At 42.6% G+C, this 22,147-nt stretch overlaps 1 protein-coding gene across 1 annotated transcript; it reads left to right on the forward strand.

The window, feature by feature from the left end:
- Positions 1 to 13,123: 13,123 nt before the first annotated feature.
- On the forward strand, positions 13,124 to 15,125 carry LOC127005864 (triosephosphate isomerase-like). The gene is made up of 4 exons (XM_050875167.1): positions 13,124 to 13,383; positions 13,572 to 13,663; positions 13,785 to 13,946; positions 14,096 to 15,125. Exons 1-4 carry the CDS (start codon positions 13,269 to 13,271, stop codon positions 14,588 to 14,590), a joined length of 864 nt encoding a protein of 287 aa, XP_050731124.1. The 5' UTR covers positions 13,124 to 13,268; the 3' UTR covers positions 14,591 to 15,125.
- Positions 15,126 to 22,147: the final 7,022 nt, after the last annotated feature.

Below are 22,147 nucleotides of genomic sequence, written 5' to 3' on the forward strand. Positions count from 1 at the left end.
TGACGCAGGTAAAGTTTCATTTATTCCCAGTGTTGGGAATGACATGTATAGATCGAGTAAACGTTTATCGGCGACTTGACGCTACTTGGGGGACCAAGAGCCCAAAAGCCTCAAATCACGTGAAAGAACCTATGATCTTCCACCACTAACTTCATGAAAAGGTGTTACATATATGTATTTGTATAGATATAGATAGATAATTATAGATAGATAGATAAATAGAGACATAAGCGCGCGCACACTCACATTCACACAAACACGCACACGCACACACAGGCACACACACACACACACACACACACAACCTTACCAAAAGTAGACTGTAGGTTTTCCGCTAAAACTCTTGTCTAGGACCATGGAGGTAGGATCCAACCTCCATGTCTAGGACAGGGTTCCCAATTAGTCTTAGGCTTTAGCCCGTCATACATTGGACATGACAAAAACATCCATTATCCTTACATTGTATTTGAATAAATCACTCATGCATGTGTACTAAACGTCTGTTTTTTGTTAACGAAGATGTTTGCAATATACTACTCTATGCTCTGGCAAGGAATAGTAATTATTTCATTTTTACCATTGCTTTATTTGTATTTTTTTAAGGAATTAAAATGCTGCAGCTCCTTAAATTTTCAAAGTGTTTCTTTAATTATTGATGGTTAAAATAACAGTTTTGGTCGGTGATTATTTCTTAAGCATGAAGATATTTGGGGGGCACATCTGACACCATGTCCCGAGTTGGTTTGTTTTCATTTTTCGTGCGGATTCTGCTCATCCAAGAGCTAGAACTTATGTTACATGTGCTCTAACCAATGAAAATTCCTTGTTTTGGACTGCCGTTAAGGAAGACAAATTCCTTGAGTAACGTTCCATCTGCCTCAGACAGTTTGATACATTTTCAAAGATATTATCTTTTGCAATTAATTATATTTGTCAACCAATATTCAGTGGGTCATCTGAATGTACTCAGCACCTATGCAACATTAGTCTATACAATGTTGGGAAAATAATTCACCATGTTCAATCATTCGCTCCTTAATTGAGGGGAGGCGGTGACAGAGTGGTCAGCGCGTGGACGCGGTGATCCTGAGGACCGGGTTCAAGCTTGACACTTTTCAACCATCGCCGAGTGGTGGAAGATTACCCACATGCTCATGCTCTCCAAAACATCAATCAACTCTAAACTTTGGTCAAGAGGAGCAACGGGGGGCAACATAGGTCAAACAAGAATCATACATCACAGTAGTTGCTTTTAATAAAATTTACCTACCCCACCAACGGGCTGGGGCCATCGACTAGGCCCCTCAAGAAAGCCTACTGGCACTAGGGCAACGAAAAATAAATAAATAAATAAAAGTAAAGCACATGGCTGTACTTTACACATCACTCAAACTCAATGTTTTCGAGGCTTCCTCCAAGGCAGTGCAGCAATGTTATATAGGTATGCTTTCCTGTTTGTTTCCTGGTTCATTCAGAAAATCATCAGCCTGTCAGAGCATATGCACACCTTTTCTAGTAGTTTATAATGAGCGGCACAAAATCAATACTTCTTCAGTATCTTTGTGATCCCTGTACCTAACATGCACCATCAATTGTATGTTACCAGCTGTAGGTATCGCATGTTATTCATTCCTACACAAAATGGGCCGTTGTTACCCCCCCCCCCCTACTCCCCTTCCAAACTTTTACTCTCCCCTGTACCTGACACGCATCATCAGTTGTACATCGCCAGGTGAATCAGTTATTGTTCGTAACCTAAGAACGTGGACTGTTGTTACCCCTTAAAAATGAAATATTGCCCCCATGGAAGTAAAGCTGGTAATTCTCTCTCTCTCTCTCTCTCTCTCTCTCTCTCTCTCTCTCTCTCTCTCTCTCTCTCTCTCTCTCTCTCTCTCTCTCTCTCTCTCTTTCTTTTTTATCTCCCCCACTCTCTCCCCTCCCCTCTCCCCCCGCCTTTTTCTTCCCTTCTCACTCCCCCTGCATAATAACCTCCCCCCCCCCCCCCCTATACCATTGCCGGTCATGAGCCTCTACACAACCAAGGAGGGAGGCGGGAAGTCACGAGAGGAGGGAAAGACACGAGAGGAGGATGGATGTGAAGAAAGAGTAAAACCACGAGAGGGGCGCAGAGGGTATGGATGGTTGGGGAAGTGGATGGGACGGATCATATGTGGGAACGGATGGAAAACTATTATCGTGAGTGGCAGCTGATGTCGGTGACTCCCGGTTGACCTTTCACACAAACGTTACGGGATTAGTATCTCTTCTTTCTTTTCACTTCCAGGTGTTGGTTTCATCATCTTATATGGGAGAGGCGACAGTGACGGACTTCCCTTCTTGGGTAACACTAACGCACTCGCTCACGCACTCACTCACTTCCTGAAATTCACATATACTCATTATCAGACTCATTGTTGGGTAAAAATCGGATGGATTTTGTATTGAGGCCCTGACCAGAAAAAAAGGTTGAAAATTATTAATATCAGCTATGATAATTAAGTATATGATGATGATGATGATGATGATGATGATGATGATGATGATGATGATGATGCAAATAAAAATAAGAAACAGGAAAGAGGGGGAGAAAAGGAGGAGGAGGAGGAGGAGGAGGAAGACAAAGAGGAAGTGGAGGAGGAGGTGGAGGAGGAGGAGAAGGAGGAAAAGGTGAAGATTGAGAAGAAGACAGTTTAGAAGGAGGACGATGAAAAGAATTACGGATAACTATAATTATCAAAACCACACCCCAATATCATTAGGCTATACATATTAGTGTTTGAATAGTGTTAGTAGCATTTGCATTATCACGAGAGTGTTGATAAAGAGCTCCCCTGAAGAATAGAAAATCATACCCAACAAAACCCTATGAAGACCTAAAATAATAAAAAAAAAAATATGTATAGGTTTCAGCATTCATTTCATCATAAGAAAAAAAATTGTTCGCGGGTCTGTCACTAAGGACAAGAAAATACGAAAAACGACCATAGGTACAATGAACAGCGGACGATGTCATTGTATCTCCAGTTAAAGCTAATCGAGCGGATTAATCAATATGTAGAGAATATATGATTTAGGCGTTCCCACTATGCCTTGACTGCTGCTCTTAAAGTATGATTGTATCTAGTCTAACTATTCGCCCTTGCATTGAAATCCAACAAAACACACAAGGATTTTTTTCTTCATTTACAGCAGGAGACATGACAAAGGCTATAATTAAAGGATACATAATTATATAAATGACATAAAACAAAGATTTAATATTTTCTCCCAAGAGGATACTGCTTGCGTCAAACGTCTCCACAAGGATAAACACGGTAAAGGTTGACTTGGTGTTGCAGCTGTTTGACAGATGACTCTTTTCCTCACAATTAGGCAGCAACGTTTTGTGTGTGTGATACGTCATATTGTTGTTGTCGTTGGTGGTGGTGGTGGTGGCGATGGTGGTGGTGGTGATTGTGTGTGTGTGTGTGTGTGTGTGTGTGTGTGTGTGTCGCCTCATTCAAGTTGTTAGTTCCTCGATCATTATATTTCATCATATTTCAGCCCTGGACACATTCACGAGGAATAAAATAAAAAGATCAGCAATATGTAGAGGCGAAGACAAAAGACAAGAAATAAACTACGTTACATGACACAGACGAAGAAAACTAGATACCAGGAATTTGTGAGCCCATCACCCACCACCTACACTAGTGGTTCCCAAACCCATGGTCGAGACCCAAATGAAGGTCGCGAGTGTTTCTGAGGGTACGTCGCTGGAGTCTTGGAAAAAAAAAAAATATATATATATATATATATATATATATATATATATATATATATATATATATATATATATATATATATATATATATATATATTATATACATATATATATATATATATATATATATATATATATATATATATATATATATATATATATATATATATATATATATATATATATATATATATATATATATATATATATATATATATCTAGATAGATAGATAGATAGATAGATAGATAGATAGATATATAGATATATAGATAGATAGATAGATAGATAGATAGATCACACCATAACGGCCGATTCTTTAAATCAGTTAGGTCAAATTTAGATTTTTCAGTAATGCAGGTTGAATTACTTCAGTAGAGAACATGAATATTCTCCTAAACACATGTACTAACAAAAGCAGCGTTGTAATAAAGCACCCATACACACAATACGGCACGTCATACGAGTAGCATTCACGTCTAGTAATCGTCCGCCGAGAAGACAGCGAGGAGGCGCTGGATAAAATCAAAATATCTGAAAGTATAACATATAGAAATAATTGGAAATAAACACTACATGTTCACGCATTTAGGGTCGCCAGTTCGAGTCAAGACTGTATTTAGGGTCGCAACCAGAAGTTTGGGAACCACTTAGCTACGCTATAAACAAAATGCCTTGTGCTCTGGCAACTTCAGCACCTTTATTATTTTTTTCCTGACATTCAAAGTAACGAAGCAGTGCAGTAACAAAGCCTTCTTATAGGACGTACTTATTCATGTATATGGCGACGAGGCCTTGGGTAATAGTTATGTATGAATGTGCGTATGTGTACATGCAAATGCATATGTCACCCATTTTGAGCTTGTGACTTTACGCTTAAGCCCGATTTACATTACCCGTCTTCCGACCGACAGGCAGACCGCCGGCTAGACGCCGTCAGACTGTTGTATATTTACACGACACGTTCTCGGTCCGTCCATCTCTGTCTCGTAGTGCTCACGCAGCTGCTGTCACGTGAGCATCATGGCCCCTCGCCCTCTCAGCATCAAGACTTTGGCAGCGATTGCTTTGCTTTTAGAAGAAGAGGATGAAGAACGCAGTGGAAAGAGGAAGAGAATGTGGGTGCACCAGTCTCTGCAGAAAAGGAAGTCCGAGGGAGAATTCTGGACCCTGTTTAAAGAGCTGTCAGATGATGAAGTGAAGTTCTACCAGTACTTCAGGATGTCCAAGGCTAAGTTCAGTTACTTACTGCAGAAAATAGAGATGGACCTGACAATATCATAGAGCTCTTCATGGCCACGGACGAGTTCTATCAGTCTTTCGTCCATGGTGCCGGAAAATGAATTAAAAATGTTATGGGCGCGGACGAGGCAACACGTACAAGCCGCGAGATGAACGGGTACCGTACGGGTCTTCGTTCACACTACCCGTCACCCACCCGTCAAGCCGGAGTCAGGCCGCCGTCACGCCGGCCAGGAATTCTCGAGAGGAAATCCGGGACGTGTCGGTTGGGTGTCGGACGACTGCTGCCGTCAGCTTGACGGGTAGTGTAAACACTTCCATTTAAATACATGAAAGAAATCTTGACGGCGTCTAGCCGGCGGTCTGCCTGTCGGTCGGAAGACGGGTAATGTAAATCGGCCTTAACTCATCTAAATATGTGTCTGAGACGCGGACCCGGGATGAGACGGGTTTTTGGTAAACGCACTTTACAGTCGTCTGAAGAAAATCAGTGTTGTTTTGTTTGTTGGGGATATACGTCAGGGGGAACGGCGACCCCAGCGGCAAGAGCCCAGAGCGTTCAAGGGTGTCTAGGCAGCACAAGCAATCCCACTAACAGCTGGCCGGGAAGGATATCGAACTACCACCAACCCACCGACCAGCAGCCCATGCAAGACTCGACTACCTGGCCGCTGCGGCCAGCGAGAATCAGTGAAGTGTTGCAAACTTTTTTCTCTTGAAGGCACAGATACGTAATCACACAAAATAATTAAAATATGAGTGCTTTCAGCGATCAAATTCTTGCCGACAAGAGGCGAATATATGTTTGGAAATCTTCATGCAAAAACTCTTCACGTTCATTTATCAACCGCTATGATTTTATTATTTTTATGTGAGATTGACTTTGGACACGTTTTTAATTATACTGCTATACAAACTAAAAGTAGCAAATGCTGCGCTACTTAATGCAAGAAAATGCCTTAATACATTCAAACAAGTCACCATTTTATAAATACTTTCTGTATTGTTAAATAAAGGCTAAAAAAAAAAGGCTACTCTCAGCGACATTTCTGTGGGAAGTACATGTTTTAGAAAATTACTTAAAAAGGAAATCTATTAAAAGATGAGCTTGTGTTATCTAAATTATATATTTACATATTTCTTAGTTCATATTTTAGGCGCATATTATCATTTATTTCATCTATTTGCATGCATATGAACTTGCTAGCTGCATGCCTTCCGCCCTCCCGCGGCCCCGCTGCACTCGACTTTCTACTCTACCTCATCCCTATACTGTCCAAACCCCTTATGCAAGAGTTAACCAGCAATTTCACTCTTTCATCCCTTACAATGGTAAACTATGGAACAGCCTTCCTTCGCCTGCATTTCCTCCTGCCTATGAATTGACCTCTTTCAAGAGGAGTGTATCAAGACACCTCTCCACCCGAAATTGACCTCTCTTTTGGCCACTCTTTACTTCATCTTTTATAGCAGTGATAAGCGGGCTTTTTTTTCCGACACTTTCTTTTTGTTGCCCTTGAGCTGCTTCCTTTGTTGTAAAAAATAATAATAATAATAATATATATTTATCAACTTTAAGTGCATAATTATCCTAAGCGTAATGCATAAGCTTTTCTTTTATGTGGGCGAAAGTGTGATGAGAAGATGATGAGCAATGGCTGTGTGTGTGGCTGCGAGGCGGCTTTTTCACAGGGCATCCTTTCTGTTTTGAGCATGAAATCCTTGACTGTATAACTTCCCTTCTTCTGGCTCTCAAGGATTTTCATCCCTGCACTAGTGCGGGAAAATAACTAAATGGGACCAGACAGAACACTCATTAAACGCAGGCAGCTGCCTCGCTTAGATTGGACTGGATTCGTAAACAAACATGTGAACGTGAAGAAAGAATCTCGGGGCAAACGCCAAACAGTTGCCTTAATATCAACAACTCGATATAATCATTCATTCATATTTGAGCACATGCTTTCCTAGTTTTTACGGCTTATTTGCAAACATCTTTATCAAATCGAAGTGCATATTCTACTAAGCCTAAATGTGACTAGGTAATATTTTTATCCCGGCATGAGTGTGATGAGTATACGTAAGATTAGGCTCAATGGAACTATATAGTAACTGATTTCATATTTTGTTTGAGTCATCTTAGATCTTATTAGTTTGTGGTGATTTTATAGTTTTGTTGTTTTAGTGGCACAACGCAATGCCAAATTTTTGTTGTTGTTGTTGTTCGTTTTGCAGCAGCTGCATGGGAGCTGGTTCAGGCCGCACAGGCGGCGAGTGGGTAAAGCGACGCGCCCCCGGACGTATGCTCCCCATTAATTAGTAAGTTTTGTAGCCATGTTCTTTTCATTGTTTCACTGACGTTGTAGATTTATATGGCGGATATATATATATATATATATATATATATATATATATATATATATATATATATATATATATATATATATATATATATATATATATATTTGAATGGTTGTGTCTTCGTGCTGATATTTTGTCGGAACCGTTTCCTATTCTCAGTATTGTTTTAGTCCATAACTTAAAACTAAAAAGTTGTTTAGTTTTGTGGACAATAAAATATATATCTAGCTTTCTATCTCAATACCTGGAAATGAGTAAGCGATCACATGATAGTGAAGAAAGAATAAGGGAACTTTTCCTCGTCCGGGGGGAATGAACAGCGGGATGACGTCACTCGCCCCGCTGCCTCCCCCCCACCGGCGGGAATACAAGGGAAACGCACACATAAAACAGAAAGTTGAAAAACCACTCAGTTGCTTGTTGCTACACACACGCACCCATACGTATTCACACACACGTACACAAATATGAGCGGACGCAAGCAGACATGGATGCAATGTCCGCGCACACCAACTCTCTCTCTCTCTCTCTCTCTCTCTCTCTCTCTCTCTCTCTCTCTCTCTCTCTCACACACACACACACACACACGTCTCAGCACGCTGCACAAGTGACATCATACAAGCCTTGAAGCCACCCTACAGCCCCCCGACGCACACGCTCCGCTCCTCCACATTAGCAGGCCATTAAACACGCTCAGATAAACGGTGGGAAAACGCTGACTTGTGGCCCGCCTCGTTACCTTAATCGCTCTCGTATTCCGGCACCTCGCGGCCTCTGAGCTCCCTGACGCTTGTGTGTGTGTTTGTAAGTATCTCCGTGCGTCTGTCCCTTCCGCTGCTTGCCTCGGCTTCCTATAACCACGTTGTTCACTGTCAGCTTCGAAGGACTTACCTGTGAATGAAAAAGGTTGATTATAAACAGGGATCTGCAATTTGGGGGCCATACTTATAATTTTACTTCCGTATTAGTATAGTTATTAAGTCTGAAACTGTCACGAATGCATTTGATTTGCACGTGACAGATATGTTATTTACCTTTGTATTATATGTAGACTAACAGTTTGAATATAAGGAAGTTTTAAATAAATAACTGTTAGAGATGGAGTAACGTGTGTGTGTGTGTGTGTGTGTGTGTGTGTGTGTGTGTGTGTGTGTGTGTGTGTGTGTATTATTATCATTATCGTTATCAGACATCTCTTCACGGTTAGTCTCGTTCATGCACCACCAGGAACGAAAAATAAATGACAAAAAATACTTTCAGGGACACACAAACAACTACACTGATTATATTTGTACGATGTTATAAATGGCAATAATGACTCGTCAACACTGTAACTCTCCAATGCCATCCCAAGAGACAGATTATCGCATGTCCTTAAAGAATCTTATTGGGGAGGAAAAATATTCAGTGTTGCCATACACAAAAAGAGGCTCCCACTTATCTTCCTAGAAACCACGGAAACTTTCTATATATGGTTATTGTTCTGAGTGCTGAGATCACACGCTTATGTTGGACGTAGACACAGTGAGAGCATCCGTTCATTGTTTATTCCTAGAAGGGTATTTTTTTGAGTATGTTTTAATTAATTGTCCTGCGTTGTCGGTGGTTTCGGAAACACGCATCCCGTCAATTACATTAAGGTTGTGGTTCTGTGATGAGAGACACGCTTAAGGCTTAGCTATGAGGAAAGCGGACAGAGTAACATATTCCGTCCGTTGTTTAGTATTCCTAGAAGGTGTTTTTTATGAGTAGTTTTAATTCATTGTCCTACTTTGTAAGTGGTTCCGAACATCCCGTCGATCTCTCTTCAACAGTTGACTTAATTGGAAGGACTACTGTTAATATTTTACTTACTGCTCGACTCATTTACTTATATTTACACACACTTATACTTACACATCCCTAATACCATCGCTCTTGTATATTTGGCTTTACTCACTTTACTTATTGCTTGACTCTTTCCCAAATAACTTACACATCCCTCAAATCATCCCTCAAATCATCTCTCTCATACACTCGGATCCTATTAATGGTATACGTTGTTTTACCTTTTGCAAGACCGTTTGACAAATTACTAAAACGTCCCTAATATCATCGCTCTTCCATCCTCGACTTTACTTTACTTATTGCTTCGCTCCTTCACAATTCCTAACATATTCCTCAAATCACCTCACTTTCACACTCGACGGTAGATTGGATCCTATTGATGGTATACGATCTCGTTTCACTTATTAGTCGACTCCTTCACAGATAGCTTACACAGCCTTTCCATCATCTCTCATTCAGTGGACGGGATGCTATTAATTGCTTTGTGTTCCATTTGATTCCTTCACGAACTCAAACAGAAGTGCGGGTTGGTTACGGAAAGCATACGAACACGTGGAGTCTGCAAGAGGGAGGGAACAACAGTGATTTTATGTCCTTCCTATTTCTTCGGGGGGGAAAAACTCACAAAAGTTCCTGAAAAATATAAACTTCTCTATGTCGCGGCCGATGCTTCAACGTTATTTAGATTTCGTATAATATTATTCATTTGTCGTTTTATTCACCAGTCATATGATTTCCGTCGTTATCATAAAATGTGTTTGTGTATGGGACTTGTTGAAAATGCATCAATCAGGTATATAATCATTTACCTTCTCTATATTTACCAGCGATGTGGTTTCCATCTTTAACATATAGCGTATAATATTCCTCCATCATAAAACTTACTACCAAATCAAAACATATAAATCGGGAAGTTGAAGTTGTTGAAAACGTATAAGTCAGGTTTAATTATTTACTATTATTGTACTTACCAGTAATGTTACTCTATCTAACATTCTGGGCATAACATTCCTCCGCCACAAAACTCACTTAGGTATACTTTATCACTCAAAACGTTTTCAACGGGAAATTCACCGAAACCCATTATCACTTTAGGTGCTTCGTGCGTCACCGGACACGCGACCAGCGACCCTTCCGCCGTGGTGTCATTGGACGAGATAAAAGGAAAATTATACGTTTACTCCGCCTCATATCACCGGAACCTATACAAGTGGTACAAACATCCTCACCATATGCCTCATGCCCCACATTTTTTTTTTTTTTTTTTTTTGAGAAAGTGAGATTAGTAAAAGTATATACAGTTGGGAATAAAGCTAAGACAGTAGGAGTGTGCAGTTGCATGGTGTATGATCGTTAGTTGTTGTGATGAGCGAATCGTTTCTCTGGCACCTTACTTGTCCCCCTCACAAACACATTTGCCCCGGCGCCAGACCACTCCAAGACCTCAGACCGCAAGGGAATGGTGAAGAGCAGAAGGTGAAGTCGTGTAACAGGGAGTGGGCCAGGAAGCTACACATTTACTTAATATACAAAAAATAAACGAAAGAAAAGAAGGATCAGTACAATATATAATTAAAAATAATAAATATAAGTTACTGCATGCCCAGGTGCTACTGATTTCCGCCCAAGAAATGTACTGCTGATCCTGATTTTGTTTAAAGAAACAAACAAACAAACGAAAGTATAAACAAACAAACAAACAAAGAACATTTCAGCAGGAGCAACACGAGAGAAATGCAACTTTTGAAAGCTTCTCAACAATCCAGGGAACGCACCGTCTAGTGTCTCCCCCCTCGTCCCCCTCTTTTTTTTTTTTTTCTTTCTTTATCTTTACAACTTACATAGTGCAATTTAATACAAGTGGCCTATGTCGATGAGCGGGCAAAGGCCCACCGCTGGGGGGCGTCCCCCCCCCTCTCTCTCTCTCTCTCTCTCTCTCTCTCCGTGGTGATCGGAGCAAGTCACGTCATGCCTCACGCACGAACAAGGATGCTGAGCACAAGGCGTCTTGCTGCGGTGCCTTAAGCAGAGGCAGGACGACACGAGAACTGGACTATGGATTCCCGGAGTGTGCTACCTGGCGTGGCTCACGAGAAATAGGCTATGGATTCCCGGAGCGTCTTATCTGGCGCGGCTTCCTCTATTATCAAAGAAATTATCCCTTGTTTATGTTACAAAGTTGATTACTCTGTTGACTTGTTTCGCGGCGCCTCATTAGATATTTGGTAAACTCCCTTATTCATTGTTTTACTATTAAAGAAAAAGGTGCTACACGTCATTGATCGTGCAATTTGTCTCTCAGCGACCTAGGCTATATATCAGGTGTTACCTTTACAGCCCAGTCTGAACCCTCGTATCGGTGCTGCGAGCTGGGCGCCTCCCGCCGTCTGCTATTTATTCAGTTATCCATCAGTAAAGCAAAGGTAAATTTGGGAGCATACGCTATTTAGCTGCGCGTGGCCGCGGTGCTCATCTTCTTATCACTGGCCCTCGAACCTGTGGTGCGTGAGAACCCATTACCCGGGGACACAAGGCAAGTGCAACATCCCGGTTATCAAAGTTTACCTTCCCCAGGTTTTCCCAGGAACCCATTTATCCAACAGCCCGAAAGGGAGAAACAGGAGCTTGAAAGAACCCTGCCATAGGTGACGACCTTGGGAGAACAATGCAAATGCTACTTACTATATTATTACGTCATATTCTGTCTTCCCCGGCCTCTCAACCCTTCCCTGGCCACCAAGTGAAATGGTTTCCTCCTCTCAGCGCACCTACACTACGCTACGTCCGGCCTTGCATCCGGTGCGTCATCAGGTGTAGTAGAAGGTTCCCACGGGTCAAGCGAGGTGAGCGGGCGGACGAAGCAAGGAAGTGACGGCGAATGGTGTAAGAGGTTCCTAAGGTACCTATGACGGTCACGTTGGGTACAAGACAACCGCTGGGAAAAAATTATTGTTGGGAGGAAGCAACGTGTTTATTTACCTGCGTGGGTATGACGTGTCAGTGACGTATAGGTGACGCGTCGTATCATTTTTTTTGTGTGCGCGCTTTCCTCTTTGTTTTTACCTATTTCTATTTTTACGTAGCTCGGTCAAGGTTGTAATATCCTGCATTATAACACTACGGTATAAATCTTGAAATCTGTGTATGATTTTGACACGACTTCGCTTACCGAAGCTTTTCATTCATCATTTGTCTGTTTAAAGGGTGAATTTCAATGAATTTCAGCACATTTCCTTAACTATTTCATTGGTGTGTGTTCCACTATACACACACACACACACACACACACACACACACACTCCGTGGCGCAACTGGTTAGAGCGCTGCGCTGCCAGGCTTCACGGTCTGACAGGGCGGCGGTTCGAGCCCGCTCAGGCCGGATTCTTTCCGTTGACTAGGAGTGGTTACTGTCCCCCCTTGAGCAAGGTCCTGGCAATAACCATAGATTGACGATAAAGAGCATTTGCTCATGTCGGGAGGGTACCTGCTGGCAATTACGAGTCCAACACGTGATCAGGCCGTGGTGAATTATACACACACACACACACACACACACACACACACACACACACACAGTTCCACCCGCCGCTACATGGTGACAATTTTCAGTCACCGCCAAGTGACCGCTGACAACCCACATGCTGTCATGATGAATACCTAGCAACCCGGAGGATCAAGTGGAGCAGAATCAGCCAAGCAAGAATGACGCCACTGTAAAATATTTGTCTGCGTCACTAATGAGCTGGGGCCAAGCAACATACCCCATAAAGATACTCAGCGCTATGAACCAAATATAAAACACACACAAACACACACACACACAGTTCCACCCGCATACGTCACTTCAATGTCAGACGTCACACATACGTCACTTCAACGCCATATTAGGGAAAAGTCCAGTTAATTTGGAAAATGTATAAATGACCGGAAGGAACGCCACGGTCACACGCGGCAACACTAGGCGGGGCAGCGAGGCTCAGCGTGGCTAAAGAGACCGAGACGCGCAGGAAGACGTCAGACAGCAGCAACACAGCTCGCGAGGAAGAGTTACGCCGCGCCGCAGCTATAGCCACAGCCATGACGGCCCCGAGGACCTTCACCGTGGTGGGGAACTGGAAGATGAACACGCTCAAGGACGACATTGACTGGCTGACGGGCGTGCTGAAGGCGGCACCCGTCGCGCCCAACACAGGTGAGCGGCTGCTTCGTCCACCTGTCCAATCACAGGCAGGAACTGTCCAGGCATCATGATATCATAAGAAGAGGGGGAGGGGAGTACTTACGATTAGTGGCTCTCTTAAGGGGATTAGCTTCTTGGTTAACTTAGTAGAATTATTAATGATAATGCCTCAATATTTACTATAGTAAAACGTTTTCCAGAGGTGATAGTGGGAAGCCCCTCGTGCTACTTGGCCTACGCTCGCCAGCAGCTGCCGGGCAACATCGGCGTGGCGGCGCAGAACTGCTACAAGGTGAGCACCGGGAGTGTGCCGGTGTTGGCACTGTCCGGACTCCCCACCTGTTGTGTTGTGAAATACAACGTGCCCGTGGCGGCAGCGGCAGGACGCTAATGACTTGTTTGTTGGTCGGCAGGAAGCGCGAGGCAACTTTAGCGGCGAGATCTCGCCGGCCATGATCCAGGACTGTGGGTGTGAGTGGGTGATCCTGGGCCACCCGGAGCGTCGGACGCTGTTCCAGGAGTCAGACGAGTTCATCGGCCAGAAGGTGGCGCACGCCATGAAGGCGGGACTCAAGGTGGGTTGCCGGCCGAGACCTGGGATATGCAGGTTACATTCATATATTCAATAAGCTGTCTGGTTGATGGTTATATGTGTCTGGCGTTGGGATAAGGAAGGCGCAGAAGGGGGCGCGAGGACTACTACTAAGAAACAAACTTGTTGCAGGTGGTGGCGTGCGTGTGCGAGACAAAGGAAGACCGCGCAGCTGGACGCACGCAGGAGGTTCTTGCCGCCCAGCTGGAGTCTCTGGCTGCGTCGATCAGCGACTGGTCCCGCGTGGTGTTGGCCTTCGAGGCGCTGTGGGCCAGCAACACGGGGGTGCTGGCCACGCCCGCCCAGGTCCAGGAGGCCATGGCCATGATACGGAAGTGGCTGCGGCTCCACGAGGGGAACAGCGTTGCCGACAGCACGCGTCTCATCTACGCCGGGTCGGTGTCCTCCGGCAACTGCGAGGAGCTGGCGCGGCTCAGGGACGTGGACGGCTTTCTTGTGGGCAGCGCGGCTCTTAAACTTGACATCGTAGACATCCTGCGAGCGTCAAGAGTTTCCTGTTCCAGACTTTGGGCGGGGCAGCAGCGTCTGCAAGCCACCAGTCAGCTCATCTCACACCTGAGAGACTCACGCTTTAACCACTTATCCCTGGACACTAGACGGCTCTAGGAAATTCGAAGTAGGACCGGCTTCACCAGAATATAATTTCACTACTTGCAGCTTCCTGGACCGACCTACAACCTCGTTAGGTCCCCGGTCGGAAGGCCTTGGGTGTTCACCATTGATATACAACTTTGGCGGTGCCAGACCGCCACCACCCATGCAGGAGGTGGTACACAGCCCATGAAGGATATCCGGTACCTAAACAGGGGCACAGGTGTAAGGAGAAACTGCCCAAGCTCTCAGTTGTTTGCTAAACGCGCAAGGCACTGTATTACGTTTTTTTTGTGTGTGTGTGTGTCAATTATCTATACAATTATTTATGCAATTATATTTATAAAGTGTACAATACTACTACTCAGTTATTCAAGCCTAAAACTCCCTAGATGTGCTATCACGTACATACACGACTAGTCTACAAGTGACTATCTATTTATACAAGCATATTTGTAAAATATGATATATGATGCCATGTATGTATAAACGATAATAATATTGTCTATACACATATTTATGTTATCTAATATTAAAACCAAGTTTCTAGTGAGTTAGTTTCCGTCTCTACAACTGCAACACAATTTCAGCCCCACACTCGCAAGAACACCCACTCTTTATTGAAAAAAAATGAATAAAATAAAAATAATAGATTTTTTTTCTGTTAGCATTGGGCGTCTCGTATTCCTGATATTCATATCACTTTTGAGACTTGAATACTTGAACACTACATGCAGATACTTTGAAGACTTGAAAAGATGTAACAAATTTAATTCTTCGTCTCCTGTTACTCCACGTTCCTCTCTATCTACCTCCCCAACTGGTCGCGTTATTCCTGGACTCTGACTCAAGTTGTTATCAGCAGCCATTTGTGTGCTCATGTCGAAGAACGAGATTATGAACGCCTACTCTCCCCACTTTGAGGAGGTGGTGGCTGAGTGGTTTGCATGACGGCGCGCCGAAAAGTACATCCTCAGGTCGTCCCACCGAGCTGAAGCAAAATGCCAGAAGCATCGCCTCTTCGGTGAGTCCAGAGGATGTACAGGAGCGACAGGACAGGATACAGAAATAAGGTTGTGATCGGAGGACCCCAACGGAGAGAACAGTTTAACAGAGTAAGTAGAAGGGTTAGAGGTAAGGAAGAGGTCTAGTATGTTGGGCCGGTCTCCAAGGCGGTCGGGAATACGTGTAGGGTGCTGAACCAACTGCTCTAGGTCGTTGAGGAGAGCAAAGTTGTAGGCTTGTTCACCAGGCTGGTCAGTGAAAGAGGATGAAAGCCAAAGCTGGTGGTGAACATTGAAATCTCCCAAGATGGAGATCTCAGCGAAGGGAGAGTGGGTCAAGATGTGATCCACTTTAGAGTTCAAGTAGTCAAAGAATTTTACATAGTTAGTAGAGTTAGGTGAGAGATAAACAGCACAGATGTATTTAGTAATAGAATGACAATGAAGTCTTAGCCAGATGGTGGAAAATTCAGAAGAGTCAAGGTCGTGGGCACGAGAGCAAGTGATGTCGCTGCGCTCGTAGGCGCAACATCCAACTTTGGATTGAAATTTAAGATAGAGATAATAGGAGGGAACAGAGTAGAGATTGCAGTCAGTAGCCTCAGAGACCTGTGTTTCAGTGAGAAAGAGAAGGTCAGGTTTAGAGGAGGAAAGATGGTGTTCCACAGAATGAAAATTAGAACGAAGACCGCGAATGCTGCAGAAATTGATAAGAAAGAGGTTCGAGGAGTTATCAAGACACCTCTCAAGTCGGCAGCCATAAGGGGAGTCCACCCTGGGGGAATTTATGCCCCCCCCCCCCGGCGGGGACTCCGAGGCATCTATGTTGTACGCCACTTTGAATTTTGAATTTTGGGAAAAGGTGTGTATGTTGTGTGAATGTAGTGTGGTGTGGAAAGAGAGAGGATCTGTCTTTAGAGAGCATGCTGAACTACTCTCTGGTGTTGATGAGACAATAGGGAAACGGTTAGTGAAGACATCGGAAGGGTCTTTGGAGGGCTTCAGCAACCTTCTCACTTCCCATATATACCTCACCGGGAGTGGCTTGTGCCCGTTTCGGTAAGTGTCTTCCTACCTCCTCCAGCCATCTCAGAGTCATCTCTTGATAGGCTACACGAATTCATCCGTCACATCTCCTGTTTACTGACCAGCGAGTTCCGGCCTAGCTAATCACAATATATTGAGTTGTTTATATATCACTACCTAATGGGTATTGAGACGTAAAATATTTCATAAATCAGTAATCCCTACCAAACCTGCCATGGCACTTCATCCCAATTCCTTCTCGCCTTCCTGCACCTGATAATAACCAAAATTTTCAGTAATTGATTACTACCCACACTGAACCTGGTGGAAATGCATCTCGTTTCTGTTTGACATTCTTAATAAGACTCCACGGATAAGAAAGTTTTAGCATTCCTACGAAATTACATTGATTCCAAACAATGATAACAAAATATGGTTTACAACATGCAAAAGGAAAATGAACCAGTAAGTAAATAGCATGACTTGCAGTGAATAATGGTGTAACGCCTAATGGTCTAAACGTTTAGACCCAAACAGGAAACAGACACGTTCAGCGGTTGTTATCAGTGTCTCGAATATTTCACATCCTAAACTCACATCTATAAAAGCTTCAACATTTGATGGACGCCTTCATCCACTTAAAAAATAATAATATATATGTATATATATGTATATATATATATATATATATATATATATATATATATATATATATATATATATATATATATATATATATATATGTTATAGAACGAAGATTATTGATAAATAACAGGAAGAGAGTGGGTGATAGAACAGAGCCTTGTGGAACACCACTATTGATAGGTTTAGGAGAAGAAGAGTGACCGTCTGCCACAGCAGAGATAGAACGGCCGGAGAGGAAACTGGAGATAAAGGTACAGAGAGAGGGATAGAATCCGAAAGAGGGCAGTTTAGAAGGCAAAGACTTGTGCCAGACTCTATCGAAAGCTTTCGATATGTCTAGCGCAACTGAGAAAATTTCACCGAAACGGCTAAGAGAGGATGACCAAGAGTCAGTTAAGAGAGCAAGAAGATCACCAGTAGAACGCCCCTTGCGGTACCCATACTGGTGATCAGACAGAAGGTTATAAGTGGAAAGATGCTTTTGAATCTTCCGGTTAAGGACTGATTCACGCTATAGGGTGGTAATTTGAGGGTTTGGAACGGTCACCCTTCTTGGGCACAGGCTGTACGAAGGCGTACTTCTAGCAGCAAGGAAAGGTAGATGTTGATAACTTGATAGGCAGAGACGAAAGAGTTTGACCAGGCAGGGTGTCAGCACAGAAGCACGGTTGCATGCATGTCGCAGACATGCTGGCAACTAGTTGGCCGAATGTCCCAGACAGTCGGCAATCATGCTAGCAGACACCAAGATTCCAAAAAAAATCTCCCCCCATTCTTGGAGCGTGGGAGCCGACTTGTCAAATGCATAAGTCGCTGGGTTGTCGTGGCCCAGAGTCGGCACAGTGTGAACGGGGCTCTAGAGTCGTGGGGGTAATCGTGGCCCTGAGTGTTAGGGACAGTATTGACGACTGACCCCGACTTGCCGCAGACCTCAACCGGAAATGACCGTTGGTCCAGACCCTTGCCGACTCTTGTCGTGGAAGTTTAGCATGGAATACTTTTTCGCGCTAACCTTCATGACCCCACGCTCCCCTCCCGACGTCCGCTCAGCATCCGGCGATTGTTTCTAGACCTCTTTCAAGACATGCCCGACCTTTTCACAGCAAGACCCAAGACCTCGTGTACACCAAGAGTCGTAGGTTGTTGTGGCCCAGAGTCGACTCTGAGAGAACGGAGGAGCTTCAGCCAGCAAAAAGCAGTATTCACCCACTCTTGACTCATTTCTTTTAGTTTTACTCCGCCCATTGCACACTCACCTCCCACCTGGACGCGAGGGTGAGTCCGGCGCCCTGACACAACTCCTGCATCGGTCTGCTGCCGCCCCACACAAGTACACTGACATTTCTCTCCTCTTGATAACGAGGAACACAAACACGGCGGCACGTCCCTCCCTCCCGCCAGCACGCCGCATACTGATTTGTTTTGAAAAGCCAAAAGTTCCCACACCGATTTTTATAGTGGTATAAACAAAGAAGACTGAAACAAACATGAAAACATATTAATGAGACCAATTATACCATACTAAGGTTACCCTAATAATATGTTCATCGCAAGTTCGAAACGTTTACCAGTTTTTAGATTCAGAGCTCGATCAGCTATATACTATACTACACTACTACTACTACTACTATTACTATATACTACTACTGCTACTACTACTACTGCTACTACTATCATCACAAGAATCAACACCCTTTTGAACCTTTGCCTCTTATTCATCACCCCACAACCCTACATATAATAGTTATACATTATTTTCACCTTCCATCATCAGTGTAATTTTACTACAAAACCAAAGCACAAAAAGTTTGGACTCAAAGATATTAGCAGGCTACTTGAAAAAAAATAAAAGACTATATAGTGTCAAACTCGATTTACTTATTAAACTGGCCTACACTATACAGACTGAGCCCCCCTATGTTGTTGCAGTCAGAGAGGAGGGTGAAACATTTACTAGTAGTATAAAATTCATTACAAATTCTCGAACCTATTTCATGAACTTTAAGATTTGGTAGAAGAAGGAAATGACAAATTACCTTAATGAAATGAAAGCAATAATAGAAGCAGGAGGAAAAGAACTAATGAACAGTAGAAGTAAACTATAATAAAGAAAACAAATCTCAAAGAACTGTAAGGTAGGAGGGAGGAGATAAAAGTTGGCAAAAGTGACAAAACTTAACAGGAAAGCTATAGCAATCAATATCCGTAAATTTTATATAGACAAGAACGAAAAATATAGAATAAAGAATGGCAAAAACATGAAAATAACTAAGAGAAGGCTGGGCTTTGGTATACATAGGCCTATCCGTTCTTTGCTATAAAATAATATGTATACAATGTCACAAATACTGAGGAGGAAATTAAGGTAGCAGAATGATTCTACACCAAATATACAGTGGTCAAGGTGGGCAGTAGGATATGGTACGTGGTGAGGAGAATAATTCGCTGACCTCATAAGCTTATAATGTTACCATGGATGAAACAGAGAAAGCTTTGAAAGAAATGAGTAAAAGATGGCCTAAATATAATATTCCTAAGTAAATATTCCGGCAATTTCACATATATGGTCGTATTTTAAAATTTTCGGGGCCCAAATAGCTTACACGTAGTTGACAAGGATTTCTTAAGAGTTAAGGGCATTTCAAGGCGTGGTTTTATGACCCTGGTGGTAGTTTAACCCTTCTTCTGTACCATGAACCTAAAAAAACACTCATTAGACCCCAATTGACCCCCTCTTTAACCTTTAGAAATAGTTGATGTGAGAAGCGAAAGTGTCTTCTAATACCTGCCATAGTCTAATAATTAAAAAAAGTAGCTCATATAGTATTAATGCTTGCAGGAGTGGGTGGCAATGACGACTCCTGTTCTCTCTGTTCCTTCACTCCCTTTTTACATTCACATACCACCCTCCTCTTTTTACTTTTTCCCTCAATCCTGTCAGTCCTCCTTACTCTGATAAACCTTTTTCACACAATAATCACTCTGTGGGGGATAGGCAATAACCGATTTATATTTTGCTGTAGAGATGATGCTATTCTCTTGCATATTATCCCTTCTTTTAGTTTGTGCCATTCCATCTCTTCTATATCACTAAACTGAACAAAAAGGGATGTCTGCAATTTCTAGCCAGTGCTGAAAATGGGATATAATGTCAAATCCTGGATGGTTTTTAGCATTACATGTATGAGGGAGGTGGTGATTCTTAGTGTCATTTTCATTTCAAACTCAATATTTGGCCAAACTAGAAAGGCATTAAGTTCTTGCAAGCTTCTCTACTTCTGCTGTGTCTTACTCTCCATCCTTGTGTACTGCTTGCCAGTCTGCTCTTCTGCTGCTGGATGTCACTTGGCATGCATCGATAGGATTTTTCAGACAGCTTAATTTGTGTTGTCAGAATGTGATCCTGAACACTGTCATGCTCTCAGCCCTCTTTGCATACTATACAAATTCATTCTTAAGCATCTCATCTGCATAGCATTGTCCCATTTTTTTTGGTATCTAGACCAACTAGGTTCTTGCCAGTAAAAATGTCTATCACCAAAGTCAGTTAGAAGTCATACATCCCAGTTCAAGAGGGATTTTTCCTAGTTATTTCAGTGTTAACATTTAAATTTTGCTGCAATTGTTAACATAATCAAACATACTTAAACTTCAATATATATTGCTCTTATATTTATAGCAATATAAATGTCACTTATAACCATTACACAGCTGTCTCATTCCCACACTAATCCCGAGTCTCTTACTTTTTTTTTTTTTTTTTTTTTACGTCTACGCCTATAGTGCCGGTAGGCTTGCTTGAGGGGCCTGGATGGTGTTCGGCCCCCAGCCCGTCATGGCGTAGGCAAGTGTTTATAGTGGCGCCATCTTCTACATTGCCTACCCATAAACATGCACTATCCTCTTTGTAGAAAGCCTTTATTCCCTTTAATAAGCTACCTTCTTTATCCATAAAATTTTCAACCATCTTAGATGCTTGACAAGACCTACCATCCATCCTGTCAAAGGTTTTCTCCAGATCCAGTACAGCAGCCATCTTCCTACCCTTCCCAATTACTTCTCTACTGTCATTTTAATGCTAAAATTTTATCTAACCATCTTCTTTTCATAAACCCTCCTTGCTTGTAATTCACATTTTTTTTCTTTAGTTGCTCTAATTAACCTTTCAGTCAAACCTCTGCAAACAACATGGGTAAGGAAAAAACTTTCATGTATTAAAACTAATATATTTTTTTCAACGCCATCACATCTGAAAACAGGAAGCCATCCACTGTCTCCAGCTGAAGACTCCTCGGGAATCTGAAAAAAAATATATATATATATTTTGCTTGACATTAGACTAATTTCAATATTTTAATGTGGGGATCTTATAAAATGTCTTCTTTATCGCTCACATTAAATCCCCCTCAAATATTTTATCCCAAGAGATTTACCAAAATTCTCGCTTTTTTCACTCCCTCCTGCAACAGAGGTTACTGATGAAAATGATTATCATCTTAAATATAATAGAGGTTACTGATGAAAATGATTATCATCTTAAATATAATAACTTTGACACAAGTATGAAGTATATTTGTATCTAAATCTTAGAAAGGGGTGACAAAGATGTACATGACTCCCAACAGTTTATTTATTTTTTTTTTTTTTTTAGGCCTATAGCTCCAGTAGGATTTTCTTGAAGGGGACTGCTGGTCGGCCCTACCCCATAATGGTGCAGGCTAGTGTTTTATAGTTACACCATCTTGCTTGGCTCATGCTGTCCCCGAAGCCCATTTTTTATCCTTTTTAAAGTTTAGCTAGAGTCCAGATTAACAGGTGGCCACCATATGTTGTGACGGGTCAAAGATACAGACAATTCTCCAAGTAACTCCTGCCTTTGCTTTGCCACAATTACTTC

Source organism: Eriocheir sinensis, chromosome 31, assembly GCF_024679095.1.
Source record: "Eriocheir sinensis breed Jianghai 21 chromosome 31, ASM2467909v1, whole genome shotgun sequence".
In the NCBI taxonomy this organism is placed as follows: domain Eukaryota; kingdom Metazoa; phylum Arthropoda; class Malacostraca; order Decapoda; family Varunidae; genus Eriocheir; species Eriocheir sinensis.

Bases quoted from the DNA above. Each gene is read 5' to 3' on its own strand.
- LOC127005864 (XM_050875167.1), top strand. From the start codon at position 13,269: ATGACGGCCCCGAGGACCTTCACCGTGGTGGGGAACTGGAAGATGAAC. The intron at 13,384-13,571 runs GTGAGCGGCTGC...AACGTTTTCCAG, and splicing joins ACCCGTCGCGCCCAACACAG to AGGTGATAGTGGGAAGCCCC. The intron at 13,664-13,784 runs GTGAGCACCGGG...GTTGGTCGGCAG, and splicing joins CGGCGCAGAACTGCTACAAG to GAAGCGCGAGGCAACTTTAG.